Source organism: Lithobates pipiens, unplaced genomic scaffold (assembly GCF_037356315.1).
Source record: "Lithobates pipiens isolate NorthernLeopardFrog02 unplaced genomic scaffold, aLitPip1_a1.2 Scaffold_19, whole genome shotgun sequence".
In the NCBI taxonomy this organism is placed as follows: Eukaryota; Metazoa; Chordata; class Amphibia; order Anura; family Ranidae; genus Lithobates; species Lithobates pipiens.
Window position 1 is genome coordinate 220,084,803 of NW_027507764.1, and position 15,398 is coordinate 220,100,200.

A 15,398-nucleotide genomic window follows, 5' to 3' on the forward strand; every position below is an offset into this window, starting at 1 on the left:
GGACTGACGTACAGTCTGCTAATCACTAACACACAACCTGCTTGGTCCACAAAAGTTCTTATAAGGACTGGTAACTTGGTATAGGGTGCTACGGTACATAGGCCTGAGTGCGTTACAGTCTGCTGTTCTGTAAGGACCGCTATCGGTCCACAATACATAGGGTTGCCGTGCACTACTGCTGACCGCTGCCCTATACTGCAGCAGTCCTTCAGCGGTATAGGGACTGACGCACAGTCTGCTAAACACTAATACACAACCTGCTTGGTCCACAAAAGTTCTTATAAGGACTGGTAACTTGGTATAGGGTGCTACGGTACATAGGCCTGAGTGCAGTACAGTCTGCTGTTCTGTAAGGACCGCTATCGGTCCACAATACATAGGGTTGCCGTGCACTACTGCTGACCGCTGCCCTATACTGCAGCAGTCCTTCATTGGTATAGGGACTGACGTACAGTCTGCTAATCACTAACACACAACCTGCTTGGTCCACAAAAGTTCTTATAAGGACTGGTAACTTGGTATAGGGTGCTACGGTACATAGGCCTGAGTGCGTTACAGTCTGCTGTTCTGTAAGGACCGCTATCGGTCCACAATACATAGGGTTGCCGTGCACTACTGCTGACCGCTGCCCTATACTGCAGCAGTCCTTCATTGGTATAGGGACTGACGTACAGTCTGCTAATCACTAACACACAACCTGCTTGGTCCACAAAAGTTCTTATAAGGACTGGTAACTTGGTATAGGGTGCTACGGTACATAGGCCTGAGTGCGTTACAGTCTGCTGTTCTGTAAGGACCGCTATCGGTCCACAATACATAGGGTTGCCGTGCACTACTGCTGACCGCTGCCCTATACTGCAGCAGTCCTTCATTGGTATAGGGACTGACGTACAGTCTGCTAATCACTAACACACAACCTGCTTGTTCCACAAAAGTTCTTATAAGGACTGGTAACTTGGTATAGGGTGCTACGGTACATAGGCTTGAGTGCGGTACAGTCTGCTGTTCTGTAAGGACCGCTATCGGTCCACAATAGATAGGGTTGACGTGCACCACTGCTGACCGCTGCCCTATACTGCAGCAGTCCTTCAGCGGTATAGGGACTGACGTACAGTCTGCTAAACACTAATACACAACCTGCTTGGTCCACAAAAGTTCTTATAAGGACTGGTAACTTGGTATAGGGTGCTACGGTACATAGGCTTGAGTGCGGTACAGTCTGCTGTTCTGTAAGGACCGCTATCGGTCCACAATAGATAGGGTTGACGTGCACCACTGCTGACCGCTGCCCTATACTGCAGCAGTCCTTCAGCGGTATAGGGACTGACGTACAGTCTGCTAAACACTAATACACAACCTGCTTGGTCCACAAAAGTTCTTATAAGGACTGGTAACTTGGTATAGGGTGCTACGGTACATAGGCTTGAGTGCGGTACAGTCTGCTGTTCTGTAAGGACCGCTATCGGTCCACAATAGATAGGGTTGACGTGCACCACTGCTGACCGCTGCCCTATACTGCAGCAGTCCTTCAGCGGTATAGGGACTGACGTACAGTCTGCTAAACACTAATACACAACCTGCTTGGTCCACAAAAGTTCTTATAAGGACTGGTAACTTGGTATAGGGTGCTACGGTACATAGGCTTGAGTGCGGTACAGTCTGCTGTTCTGTAAGGACCGCTATCGGTCCACAATAGATAGGGTTGACGTGCACCACTGCTGACCGCTCACCTATACTGCAGCAGTCCTTCAGCGGTATAGGGACTGACGTACAGTCTGCTAATCACTAACACACAACCTGCTTGTTCCACAAAAGTTCTTATAAGGACTGGTAACTTGGTATAGGGTGCTACGGTACATAGGCTTGAGTGCGGTACAGTCTGCTGTTCTGTAAGGACCGCTATCGGTCCACAATAGATAGGGTTGACGTGCACCACTGCTGACCGCTGCCCTATACTGCAGCAGTCCTTCAGCGGTATAGGGACTGACGTACAGTCTGCTAAACACTAATACACAACCTGCTTGGTCCACAAAAGTTCTTATAAGGACTGGTAACTTGGTATAGGGTGCTACGGTACATAGGCTTGAGTGCGGTACAGTCTGCTGTTCTGTAAGGACCGCTATAGGTCCACAATAGATAGGGTTGACGTGCACCACTGCTGACCGCTCACCTATACTGCAGCAGTCCTTCAGCGGTATAGGGACTAAGAGTTTTGTCACAGGGTCATTTAAAAAATGACATGCAGAGGAAGAGGCAGGCCCTTCCGCAGGGGTGGTAGGGGTAGGGCAGGAGCAACAGGCTTGAGCCAAAGTGGGAAGTTGCAGAAGGTGCGTTCAATTACTTTAAAGGATGCACCAGACTTGGTTGAGTGGCTCGCTCAGCCTTACTCTTCTGCACCCTCCTCATCCTCTCGATCTGCACCCTCTTCTTCACTCTCTGCTATGTGCACCCCCAAAGACACTACCACCAACAACACGACCACCACCACCACCACCACATACCTTCCGCTTGAGTCACTGGAATTATTTTCCGATCCATATCAAGAGGACATTTCTGATGCGCAGCCACTCTTGGTATTGGATCAGGAAGAGGAGGTAGCAACAAGCGCTACTCAGCAGTCTGACGCCAGTACCCAGATCAGCCCAAGGAGGAGGTTGGTCCCCGGTGTTGCTGCCTACTCTACTTATAGCGGTGGGGAAGGTGACGTTGATGATGACGTGTCTAGTGATGTCACGTGGGTGCCCACAAGAGAGGAAGAGGAGGGGAGTTCAGAGGGAGATATGGACCAGCAGATAGGGAGGAGAAGCAGCAATGACTTACATTGCACAGCAGGGACAAAGCAGACTGCAAATGTATCAGGAGCGAGTCATCGACCATGTACGGTCACATCTGGCGCTCCCAGGACACCGGCACATGGCTCCGCAGTGTGGGCTTTTTTTAACGTGTCCGCTGCTGACAATAGCGTTGCCATCTGCAATCTTTGCAGTCAACGCGTTAGTCGCGGTAAGCCCAATACTCACCTAGGGACGACCGCCTTAAGAAGGCACATGAGCAGCCATCACCGAGCCCAGTGGGAGCAACGGAACACACAAAGCCACACTGCAGGCTCTCACCGTCCAGCCTCGTCTTCTACTTCTCCTTCTCCTCTCTCCTCACAATTGTCCTCCACTCCACCTTCCATCACGCCAAGCTCACATTTTTCTGCAAAAAGGCAGGCTTCCGTGGGCCTAATGTTTGAGCGTAAAAAAATGATGACGCCGGATAACCCTCTTGCCCAACGGTTGGCGGCTGGCTTGTCAGAACTCATAGCCCGCCAACTACTGCCATATAAACTGGTGGACTCGGAGGCCTTTCGCAAATTTGTGGCCATTGGAACACCACAATGGAAGGTCCCAGGAAGGAAGTATTTCTCAGAGAAGGGCATCCCAGAGCTATATGGCCATGTTCAGCGGCAAGTGAATGTATCTCTGGCACACAGTGTCGGTGCCAAGATACATCTGACCACAGACACGTGGTCTAGCAAACACGGGCAGGGAAGGTATATCAGTTTTACTGCCCACTGGGTGAACCTTCTGACGGCCGTCAAGCATGTAACCCGTGGCACCCGTGTAGATTTGGTTTTACCGCCACGGATTGCATGCAGGCCTGACTCTTCTTCTCCTCCTCCTACTCCATCCTCCTCCCTCTCCTCCTCAGCTGCCTCCTCCTTTTCCGCTGCTAGCGTCTCTTCCACTGCACCGCCCAAGCTCCCCAGAACCTATTCCACATGCCAGGTGAGACGTTGCCATGCCGTGCTGCGTCTGTTGTGCCTGGAAGCAAAGAGCCACACTGGCCCGGCACTCCTTTCAGCTTTGCGTTCACAGGCAGATGAGTGGCTAACACCGCTCAATTTGACAGTTGGTAAAGTGGTGTGTGACAACGGTGCCAATCTGCTTAGCGCATTGAAACAGGGCAAAATCACGCACGTGCCGTGCATGGCACACGTCTTAAACTTGGTCGTGCAGCGATTCCTTGTCAAATACCCTGGGGTCCAGGACATCTTGCGGCAGGCAAGGAAAATCTCGGCCCATTTCAGAAGATCTTACACGGCCATGGCTCGCCTTGCTGACATTCAGCGGCGACACCATCTGCCGGTCAGACGTCTTATTTGCGATTGCCCGACGCGATGGAACTCAACCTTCTATATGCTTGATAGGCTGCTCCAGCAGAAACGTGCAGTTAACGTCTACCTGTATGAACTCTGCGAAAGAAACGGTTCTGGGGAGCTGGGTTTTTTTTCACCGCGCCAGTGGCTGCTCATGCGCGACACATGCAGACTTCTGCGGCCATTTGAGGAGATCACCAAACTGGTCAGTCGCAGCCATGGCGCCATCAGTGACATGGTACCTTATGCCTTCTTTCTGGAGCGTGCATTGCGTCGTGTCATTGATCAGGCTGTGGAGGAGCAGGAGCGGGAAGATGAGGAAGTCGCAATGCTGGATGAATTCCCAGGGGGGGCTACTCTATCTGAGACAAGTCAACAACAGGAGTCTGATGAGGAGTCAGAGGAGGATGGTGCCGGGGCGGATGAGCAGGAGCAAGAAGAGCATGCTTTAAACCTTTCTGGGATCCCTGTTGTGCGAGGATGGGGAGAGGAGAATGAAGAGGACGACATTATCCTGGATGATGAGCAGGAGCCAGGCCACCACACCGCTTCCACTTTAGTGCAAATGGGGGCCTTCATGCTCCAGTGTTTTAATAGGGACCCCCGTATAAAAAGCATGAGGGTCAAGGACCAGTACTGGGTGGCAACGTACTTAGACCCCCGGTACAAACACAAAATGGCGGAAATGTTACCGCCGTCGCAGAGGGCTGTCAGAATGCAGCACTTCCAGGCCTTGCTTCGAGAAATGCTGCATTCTGCTTTTGCGTGCGCTGGCAGAGGAGCAATTCCCACTCCCAGAGAAGGATTTGCGGGTACCAATCCAACAGCGCCTGCAAGAAGAGGCCGGTTTGAAGATGTGTTGGTGACTTCGGATATGAGGTCATTCTTTCAGCCGACCCATCGACAGGTGTCATCCGGATCCAGCATCAGGGAACGCCTAGACCGTCAGGTGTCCGACTACATTGGGTTAACGGCCGATGTGGACGCTCTGAGGAGTGATGAACCCCTAGACTACTGGGTGGGCAGGCTTGACCTCTGGCCAGAGCTTGCCCAATTTGCAATCGAACTGTTGGCTTGCCCCTCATCCAGTGTCCTGTCCGAAAGGACGTTCAGCGCAGCAGGGGGGATTGTGACCGATAAGCGTACTCGCCTAGCTCACCACAGTGTTAACTACCTCACATTTCTAAAAATGAATGAGGCATGGATCTCGGAGGAATTCAACACATGTGATCAGTAGACCATGTATATGTCTATAAACAATTTTTGGAATCAAGCACACAGACCTTCTTAATTCATTTGGCTCACTTCCCTGACCCAAAAAAGCACACCGTACTATATGCCCCTACCCTCCTCTTTGAAGAGGTTGAGCGGTGTCATATTTCTACTGGGGCTGCTTATTATGAGGGGTTCCCACCATCCCTGTGCTGTGCTGACTTCCTCCTGGGTGTTCTTATTATGAGGGGCTCCCACCATCCCTGTGCTGTGCTGACTTCCTCCTGGGGGTTCTTATTATGAGGGGATCACACCATCCCTGTGCTGTGCTGACTTCCTCCTGGGGCTGCTTACGGTGCTGCTGTCAGCGCTGTATGTCACGGAGCTGCTGTCAGCGCTGTATGTCACGGAGCTGCTGTCAGCGCTGTATGTCACGGAGCTGCTGTCAGCGCTGTATGTCACGGAGCTGCTGTCAGCGCTGTATGTCACGGAGCTGCTGTCAGCGCTGTATGTCACGGAGCTGCTGTCAGCGCTGTATGTCACGGAGCTGCTGTCAGCGCTGTATGTCACGGAGCTGCTGTCAGCGCTGTATGTCACGGAGCTGCTGTCAGCGCTGTATGTCACGGTGCTGCTGTCAGCGCTGTATGTCACGGAGCTGCTGTCAGCGCTGTATGTCACGGAGCTGCTGTCAGTGCTGTATGTCACGGAGCTGCTGTCAGCGCTGTATGTCACGGAGCTGCTGTCAGCGCTGTATGTCACGGAGCTGCTGTCAGCGCTGTATGTCACGGTGCTGCTGTCAGCGCTGTATGTCACGGAGCTGCTGTCAGCGCTGTATGTCACGGAGCTGCTGTCAGCGCTGTATGTCACGGAGCTGCTGTCAGCGCTGTATGTCACGGAGCTGCTGTCAGCGCTGTATGTCACGGAGCTGCTGTCAGCGCTGTATGTCACGGTGCTGATGTCAGTGCTCTGTATTACGGTGCTGCTGTCAGTGCTCTGTATCTCCTGCACCCTCTTGTTTGCCTACCCTGGTCCCTGACCTTCCCTCTCCTCCATTGCCTTCATTAGCTCCATAGTCCTGAATTGTCAGAACAATTTCCCAAATAAAAAAAAAATGCTTGTAGTTATCGATCCCAAATTCACCTCATACATGTATTATGCTATTGTCCAGGTGGTGGGACTACGTGCTACCCCCTAATAATTACCCCGTGGCCGCAAATTCGACCTAAAGGTTTGCGAAATTCGCCTCCCATTGAAGTCAATGGAGCCCGCGGCGAACGGTCGTTTTCGCGAACGTTTGTGTCCGTTCGCGTTTCGCGTTCGCGAAACGTCCCGTCGGAAGTTCGTCCATCACTAATAGGCAGGCAGGACTCACCTCTTTTTCAGGGAGCCACAACAGGCATCTACACACATGGCAGGCAGGACATCAGAAGGCGCGCAAGAGGGGGAGGAGCTGGGAGGAGATGGGGCCATCCTGGTCGGTCAGCCCTGGCAGGGGAAACATCTTTCGGGCAGCACACGATGGGGGCATTCCATTGACAGGACCCTTGACAGCTGCCGGACCTGACACAACCCCCACTGCACATGGGGCGGACTGCTTCCCCGTTGGTAGCACAGTCCCATGCAACAGGCTTCAGCAAGCCGCCGGGGACTGTGTGTGTGTGCAAGACTCGGGGGGACAGAGAAATCTGCGTACCCCCTGGTTGAGAAACCAAGTGGTATAGGACCCCTGCTTCCCTACACAAAATTTTGACTCCTGCACCATGATTCCCAATAATTATTGGCTATGTAGTGAAGATGAAGGGACGATGTATGGTGGATGTGCTCCAAAATCCAACCATTCTGGAAGACAGTATGTGAGAATATTTTAGCAGTTACTTTGGAAGATATCAAATTTTCCCCTCGGCAATACCTTCTCTATAACCCCTCCATTCCTAAGATATGCTACCTTAAATCCCTGGCAAAGTTTATGATCAATGCTGCCCTGTCACTGTCGTTTGACTACGGTTCCAAAAGAGAGGAATGGTTTCATAGACTCAATAAAATGGAGGAAATATAAACTCTGGAGCTAAAAACAAGAAGTCCAGATTACCTACACCTGAGTCCTTGGAAAACTTAGCTCAGTTATAGCCAAGCCACTGTTTATAGTTTTTAAAGGCACCTTACTGACTGGAAAGCTACCAACTGATTGGCATATGCTGGATCACTTCCATCTGAAAGCCAACAATTAGCTTGTAATATTTACATGAATTCCAGACTGCTGCAGCAGCCTGGAGTGTGTGTAAAACCCCCTGCAGCTCCCAGCATAGGTCTTATGTCAAAGGCAGTGAAAGTGTTAAACCTATTCCGTTTGGAAAAGAACATAGTGTATTTAAACCGAAACATAGACATGGTGGCTGCATTTGTTATCTTTTTTCACCTGGTAATGCTGCTGGCAACACATTTCCTGGCCTTGGGTGACAATGCTCACACATTGTGTATATAGAGGAGTTTAGTTATTACCCTAGAACAGCATGTGTCTCAGAACTAAATCCCATCTACCCATCTGAACAATTTCATAACATATGATGCTCTTTAGTTCATAGAGGTGACCTTTGCAGGGCTAATAGAATTGCTTGAGATAAATAAAAATTCTCGTTCAAATATTTTATTGAAAAGTTCAACAGATAGCATAACAGATGATATATAAAGAAATGCCATTGTGTTGAGTTAGGTATATTACAGATAAGGAAAATTGAGATAACATTTTTAACAGAATCAACACATATTTTTTGCACTTATCCCGTTTGATCCCTTTTGGTCTGTTAAATATATTACTTGAAGCATTTTCTTTACATCTGATGGATAAGTTAATTTTTAGGGCTTACATACAGTTTAATTAAGCCAAGCATTCATGTGTTAAGCTCCGCTCTTAAATGGACCTCCAGAACATTAATTTCAAAAAGAATTCTCCCTTAAATTTTATTTGCATTTAAGCTGAACCCCAGAAATGGGTGGGGAGGCAACATCACAATCTCCCCATCATCCAATCAGAAAAGGCCAATTACAAACAAACAACAATAAAAAAAAAAACTTGACAATTTTAATCAATCATTGCTCTATCCAAATTAAAAATGTTTAATTTAGCAGAAGTTGCTATTGTGTTAACAGAACAATTGATAAAATGAACTGGATTTATGAATCTTTATTCACATTTCTATCAAGTATCTGCCTGTTTTGCTGGGACTGTACATGACAATATATATTTTTTTGTAATTTCACTTTTACAGAAAGCAGATTGGTGACAACAGGGTTGCGCAGCTCTCCATGCCCTTCATCACCAATAGCAATTGGCCACCATAAAAAAGGTAGGCTTTGCGGTTGCTGAAAATTGATACATACACAAATAAATAAATATATATTTACACAAAGAATAGCGAAAGGTATGCAAGAGTATAAGCATAGCCCCATGTGATTTAGTAATGCCTCCTTTTACTTAAAATTATCCTGTTGCTAGGGAAAAAAAAACTAGTAAAAGAACAAGAGCAATACTTGCCTTCCATTTTTTTAGTGTTTCCACCTGCTGCCAGTATCCAACATTTTTTGGCGTGTTGAATGCTGCATTCCTCTTGCAGTATGTGGTTGCACCCAATAGTGGGGCCACTTTGGTGGAACAACAGTGCACAGCAGGAACTACAGCATTCTCATTAGTGTAGCATACCAGCTACACCCGTGGCTCTGCAACAGGGCAAAAACTGCAGTCGGTAAGTCTTCTTCTTTTCAGCAGGTTTGGGGGATGCATTAAAGCTTTATGTAGTGTTATGGAACACATGCCCTACCTTCAGCCTGTGTGGCCCTTCCACCACTATCTTTTGCAGGTCCTGCTTGCCCCCACTACTCTCACCCAGAAAATACAAACCATGCAAAATAAAAGCCCACACTATTCTATTTTATGTTAACATAAGCAGAAAGTAAAATAGCAAAAGGCTAAAGAAAAAAAAAGACCCTAATAAAACTCAAAGTAAAGAAAAAAAAGGATGCAAAGGATGGGCACAGAGGCTCAAAAAGGGACAGTTAGGTCTATGGAACTGTAACAGGGGTGCACACAAGGGTATGTACCCCACCCAACACACTATAATCCACAGTATACCATTGGAGTTGATTTACTAAAACTGGAGTGTGCAAAATCTGGTGCAGCTATGTATAAAAACCAATCAGGTTTTTTTTTGTCAAAGCTTAATTGAACAAGCTGAAGTTTGAAGCTACCAGATTGGCTACCATGCACAGCTGCACCAGATTTTGCACTCCCTGGTTTTTGGAAATCAGCTCTATCACATCTCCCTCCCACACAGAGTGGTAAAATTTCCCAACCAGCTCCAGCACACACACAGACATTATAGCTGCTGGGAATCAACCTTTTTAAAGTGAGGGTGCTGACTTGTCCATTACTTCAGATTATTGGTTGTTAGAGACTCATCTGGATTCTGGAGCAAATTTTAGGTCATAAATTCAGAATTTCACTGAACCATAGAATCTTCCTTAAACAGAAGCGAGGTCTGAAACTCATTCCTAATCACCTTTTATTGGCAGAGTTTTTAGAAGAACATGGTGGTCAAATAGTGGAATAGTTTGCTTTGGGCCAAATAAATGTGATGTTGGCTTACGATCAAACTACTGTAACTTTGATGCAGCCATACTGTTATATTGTCACCCCCATCTTTCCAAAGTGTTACTAAAAACATTGTTTCCACTGAAGTATCCAAGTCAAGTACCCAAGCTACATATAATTAATGATACTTACTCCTCATGCACACAGATGGTGAGAGGCTGAAAATATTCTGGGTGTTTTTCCACACCCAGGAATCTACAGTTGCTACATACCATAACTTTAAATTGCTGTATGCAGCATACTCTTAAGCGATGCTTCTTTGCATCAGGCTTTACCCACACAAATGTATTTGCAACATTTTTCCCATGAAAGAAATAAGTTGTACCTGCATACCTGGGTAGATATCGATGCTTCTGGGCATCCATGTTTGCCATCATGCCTCTCTGTATACATTTATATATTTTTTTATTTTTTTTTAAGCAAAAAAAAAAGTTTTGTGACTGTTGCAAAGTTTTTTCCCTGGAGGTCCTTCCAAGAAAAGAAATGTATGTTTAAAGTGATTGTAAAGTCTTATTTACAATCACTTACACTCCTGCAACATCGCTGGATCTAGAGGGTCATCGGGTAAGTTTCAGGGGCCTGAGGGGGGTCTGCTGCATAGAATGCATTAAGATAAAAAAACCTTCTGTCTTTACAACTGCTTTAAGGCTGAAAACTTGCAGCTGAAGAATTTGATGACTTAAGTGAATGTAGCTTTACGTTATTAATTTGTAACAAAACAATCTCCCTTATATTGTAAAATGATGCGTAAACTGTTATTATACAGGATTTATATAGTGCCAATAATACTCCCTTAGTAAATCTACCTCTGTATCTCTTATACAACTTTCCATCCAGTATTGCCAGCTTAAATTATTTAACTGTGTTACATATACCAAATATAACATTCCTCTAGCCCTTAAAATGGAATTCCAGGCAGATGTATACGACACAAATTATAGCAGCACTTTATTCAGTAATACATCCCTAAACCCATCTTTAATGCAAGCAGTGAGAATACCTGAATTTTGCTTGGTATCAGCCAGTTGCTGCCCCTCTACGGCAGTGCTTAGATTGGGATAACGTGAAGCAACACAAGAAGCCTATCAGCTGTGCTGCAGTGCAAGGACAATGCTGATAGGAGGAGAGGGCAGAGCGATACAAGAGCTCACTGGTCTGCTATTTCTCCTCTCACATTTATAGGCTAAGGAAGAGACAAAGCCTTAACTGTCCCTGACAAAGCTGTGCCTTTGACATGTTACAAAAAAATCTTACTTATATGTATGTATTAAGTATCTGTGTTTTAAACTGTTTGCATGGGGAATTGCTTTATGAAACCATTATCAGTATTACATATAGTCCTATACTTTAACACACGTCTTATGGTTTTTCATACACCTACCTCAGTTTCCTTCCCCGACAGATTTTTTTGTTTTTTGCAGAAGGACAACCAACGGAGCTAATAACTCAAAAGTGACCCTTGCTTTTTTTTTCTTTTTATTTTCCAGATAAAGAAGAGTAAAAGAGCCAATAAATGTCATCATTTTAGCTGCGCTTCTTCATTCTGTTCCTACTTCCACAAAGACAAGTCTCTTGGGAACAAAAGGCATTAGCTTTATAAGCAAAGGCATCCACTGATTACTTTACAGAGAAAGACTAGTTTTTTGTTTTTTTTTCCCCTTCTTCGTGGAATAAAATGACTTGGCTTTTTACACTGCAGGCAAAATATTTGGGGAACTTAAAGTAATTGCTAATTACAATATTAGGTCTGGGATTAGAAAACCTTCAGTGAACAAAATTTACTCACATGGAATTTATTTTGAAACCTACACTACAGAAATCATTTTGGAAAGTTAATTTAAAGTGTCCCAGAAGCTAAAACATATGTTTACGCATGAGGTTGCTGAAGCCAAGCCAGAGGATTTTCATCCTGCACTTAAACAGAAATGCACAGTTTCAAGTTCTTCACTATGGCTTGGCACACTGCACAGGGTTAAAACACTGTCTGTTCTAGTATTTTGTTATGTTCTACAAATATGTTAGAGTTCATTTTATTGCCGAAGGCTTATATTTTATTTTTTCATGATACACCTTTAGTAAAAAAAAAAAAGGAAAAACAAAAATCACGTAATGTCTAATTTAATGTAGAAACTTGTTCTAGGCTCATTTACTGGTTATCATTTCAAGGTCTTCCATAAATATTGGTTTCTAATGACACAGCATGCTGGAAACAAAATCTTTCCTGCATCTCACCTTTATACTTCTGCCAATGCACTGTAGTGAATGAAGACAAAGATGATAAAATGGACATAATGACTGAAGTTAGTTTCAGGTTCTGTTAGTTTTATATATATTTTTTTCCTTTTAAATGTTTATCAAAATTGCTGTAATTTTTATTTTATTTTTTACAAAAAGGGAATTTAAGTTCTACCGAATCATTAATTTAAAATATGACTGCCCATAGTAAACAAAAACAATGAAGCCATGTTGCACGTGCTTTGGGAGAGCTTTTGCTTGAGGACAACTCATGGGCATTGCTGCATGTAGTACAGCTTCTGGTGTTCTCTGACATTCATTGGGGCCTGTCATCAAATGTTTTAGAAGAAGTAAAAATTTTTGCAGAGAAGACAGTACTTAATTCACCGACTCCTACAAAACAGTAATTTACGATACAGCACTCAAGGTTTCTTTCCCCTATTATATAGCTTATGCTACTAAGTATATGAGATAGCTTTTTATATATATATATATATATATATATATATATATTGCATCGTCAATGTATCTATATACACATATGACAAGATAACCCCATTTTAAAGGCTAAGTTGACATTTGAAAAAAATAAATGCACTCTTTTTACCTGCACAAATACAGTATGTATTTGTGCAGGTAAAAAGAGTGCATTTATTTTTTGTTTCTGGAAGACAGTAGATCACTGTGAATAAAGTGACATGACTGTGTGAGTGGAGCCCCACACAGCCATGATCTGTTAAAATTATGACAGTTGGTACAGGGAGAAAATCCTCCATCCATTGCCACAGTGGGGGATTAGAGAGGTGCAGGACGGTGTAACACGTAACATACTACCAAAGGTGAATGTATCCTTTCATGGATTCCAGAAAAGAAAAAAAAAAAAAAAAAAAATCAAATAATGGAAATCATTAGAAAAAAAATAATGATGACAGAAATTATATAGAAAACATAGGCCAAATGTCAATGATGTGTACCATGCCACGTTTATTGAGACACTTTCACACACCCAAATAAAAATGCAGAATTTTCCATTAAACTTTCAGTACCTTACTGGCCGGACCAGTGAGAACTTGCTTCTTTGACAGTGAGCTGGATTCTACCAAATTTTGGACCAGTGAGCATGGAATAAATCCATTAGAGGAGGTGGTGTCCCCACTTTGCTGTTTCTGCCATCTGGCATGGCCCTAAAAGAGCGCTGCATGTGCCTTGGTCTGTATATCCTCTTAGCAGATCATGGCCTATGTAGTTGTGCTTTTTTTGGGCTCTTTGTATAGTTTGATCACTGAAAAGTTGAGTATAGTCCTAAACAATATTTACAGTAATATAGAACAGTAAAATAACAGTGATGTAATTAGATAAATATGTAAAGTATATATTTTAAACAGAAAATTTATAGAAAATGATTTATATTACAGGTTAAGGCACTGCTTTTCTCTATTAGCTCTAATATTTCAGAGTATACAGTGTTTCAGGAACACACATTTCTCATTTGTTGATGGATATATATTCAGACACAATTTGTACTGATAAAATCGCATATTAAAAAAAATTCCATTAAAGACGCATTCAGACCTGTCTGTTCATGTGCATTCAGTCATGCATTAATGGGTGTTGGGATATGGCAGCCCTTTCATTTTTAATGTGATACCAACTCACAAGAACAAATAAAAAAATGGACATGTAGCATTTTTTCCAATAAAGCGCACCCAATTACGTGGTAGTTCATTATCGTGTTTTGTGGTGCACTGAAAGCATGTGTGTCAGAACTGCATTTACTTGGGGTATCATTTAAAATGACATTGCAGTATGGTAACTCCTGCAACATACATTACCACAATGTACCACATCACAAAAGTCTTTTTTGGACTCCATCGTTCAAAAAATACTAGAAGTTATAAGTAAAGATGCTGCAGCCTTATATATTGGGATGCACAAACGTGGCCGATGCAAACATAAGATTACCCCAGTAAAACATTTAAAAAAATAACGAAAAACAAAAAGGAAATACTTCTTTTTGTCTGACCTCTTTCAGTTGCAGTAATTTTGTGCCCATGTGTACATGACAACTGTAGCTTGGAGGTTGCTGGATTTTTACCCCGTTGCCCTACTGCACTTTTTACAAACTTTTGTCAAACTTGTAAAGAGTACACAAAAATAGAGAGACTGACCCAAAGCATTTTTAGTCAAGCTGACTGTTGTCGGTTTATTTTACAACAAAAAATAGCCATAGATGTTACATAGCACTTATTCATTAGAGTGGTTCTAAAGCCAGAATGTTTATTTTACCTGAATACATTAAGGAAAAAAAAAAGTTTAGCTGTTTCTCTCTCTTTACCTGAGACCAGTATGGATCCAGTGCTGTGCCCTTCTTCAGCAGCGCTGTTCTTTCGCTTTGGTCTCACAGGACAGGTAATGGCAAAATTGACATCACACTTTTTCAGCCATAGTATGGACGAGCCCCCAATGGAATGTTAAGGAAAAAAAAGGGGGAAATAAAAATAAAATAAAAATCTTTCTATTGTCCTGGTTTCTCGTTTGAACGTACAGACTCCGCTGAATGTCAGAACAACTACACTTACCATTTACAATTCTACACATAATTTTTCTTCTAGCTGGCTGTCTTAACTAAACCTATTATAATATTATCAAAGATATAAATGTTGGAACACAGAATAAAAGCTAAAATAGTGATGTAAGCCGGGTTCACATAATGTTTATCTGTTTATAGACAAAAATATTTTTTTTTAGCGATAACATGCAGGATGTTGATTGGCATTGTTTGGCACTATTATATTTTTCACTTTGAAATATAATTTGTTTTTAATAGACACCATGTTGTACGTTATGTGCTTATTTTGTGCTTTTTGTTGTTTTCTTTATACATCTGAACTTAGATCTCAGTAAAAGAGCCCGTTCACACCAGAATGTATTGCGGGAAATCTACAATTCCTGCAACGCTTTCAAAAATAACTCTAGTTGCAATCTGTAGCAGGTGTCATAATTAAAGTGATTGTACAGTCACTTTTTTTTTTTAGTTAAAAATAACAAACATGTTATACTTACCTGCCCTGTGCAGTGGTTTTGCAAAGAGCAGCCCGAATCCTCCTCTGCTTGGGTCCCTTTTCAACTCTCCTGGCTCTTCCCTCTGGACGAGTGCCGCTA

General features: G+C 43.8%; 1 protein-coding gene across 6 annotated transcripts in view; it reads left to right on the plus strand.

Moving 5' to 3' along the window:
- The window catches only part of PDE1C (phosphodiesterase 1C), a 1,119,495-nt gene that overhangs the window by 1,077,335 nt on the left and 26,762 nt on the right, over positions 1-15,398 (plus strand). The window contains exons 17-18 of one of the 6 annotated variants that reach the window (XM_077491703.1): positions 8,623-8,700; positions 11,489-15,066. The exons of 4 other annotated variants lie outside the window; for them this stretch is intronic. In XM_077491703.1, coding sequence (XP_077347829.1) covers positions 8,623-8,700; positions 11,489-11,502 — 92 coding nt within the window. In that variant the 3' untranslated portion in view covers positions 11,503-15,066. Of the gene's footprint in view, positions 1-8,622; positions 8,701-11,488; positions 15,067-15,398 lie in introns of those variants that run through there. One more of the 6 variants, XM_077491705.1, reaches the window with a different exon arrangement.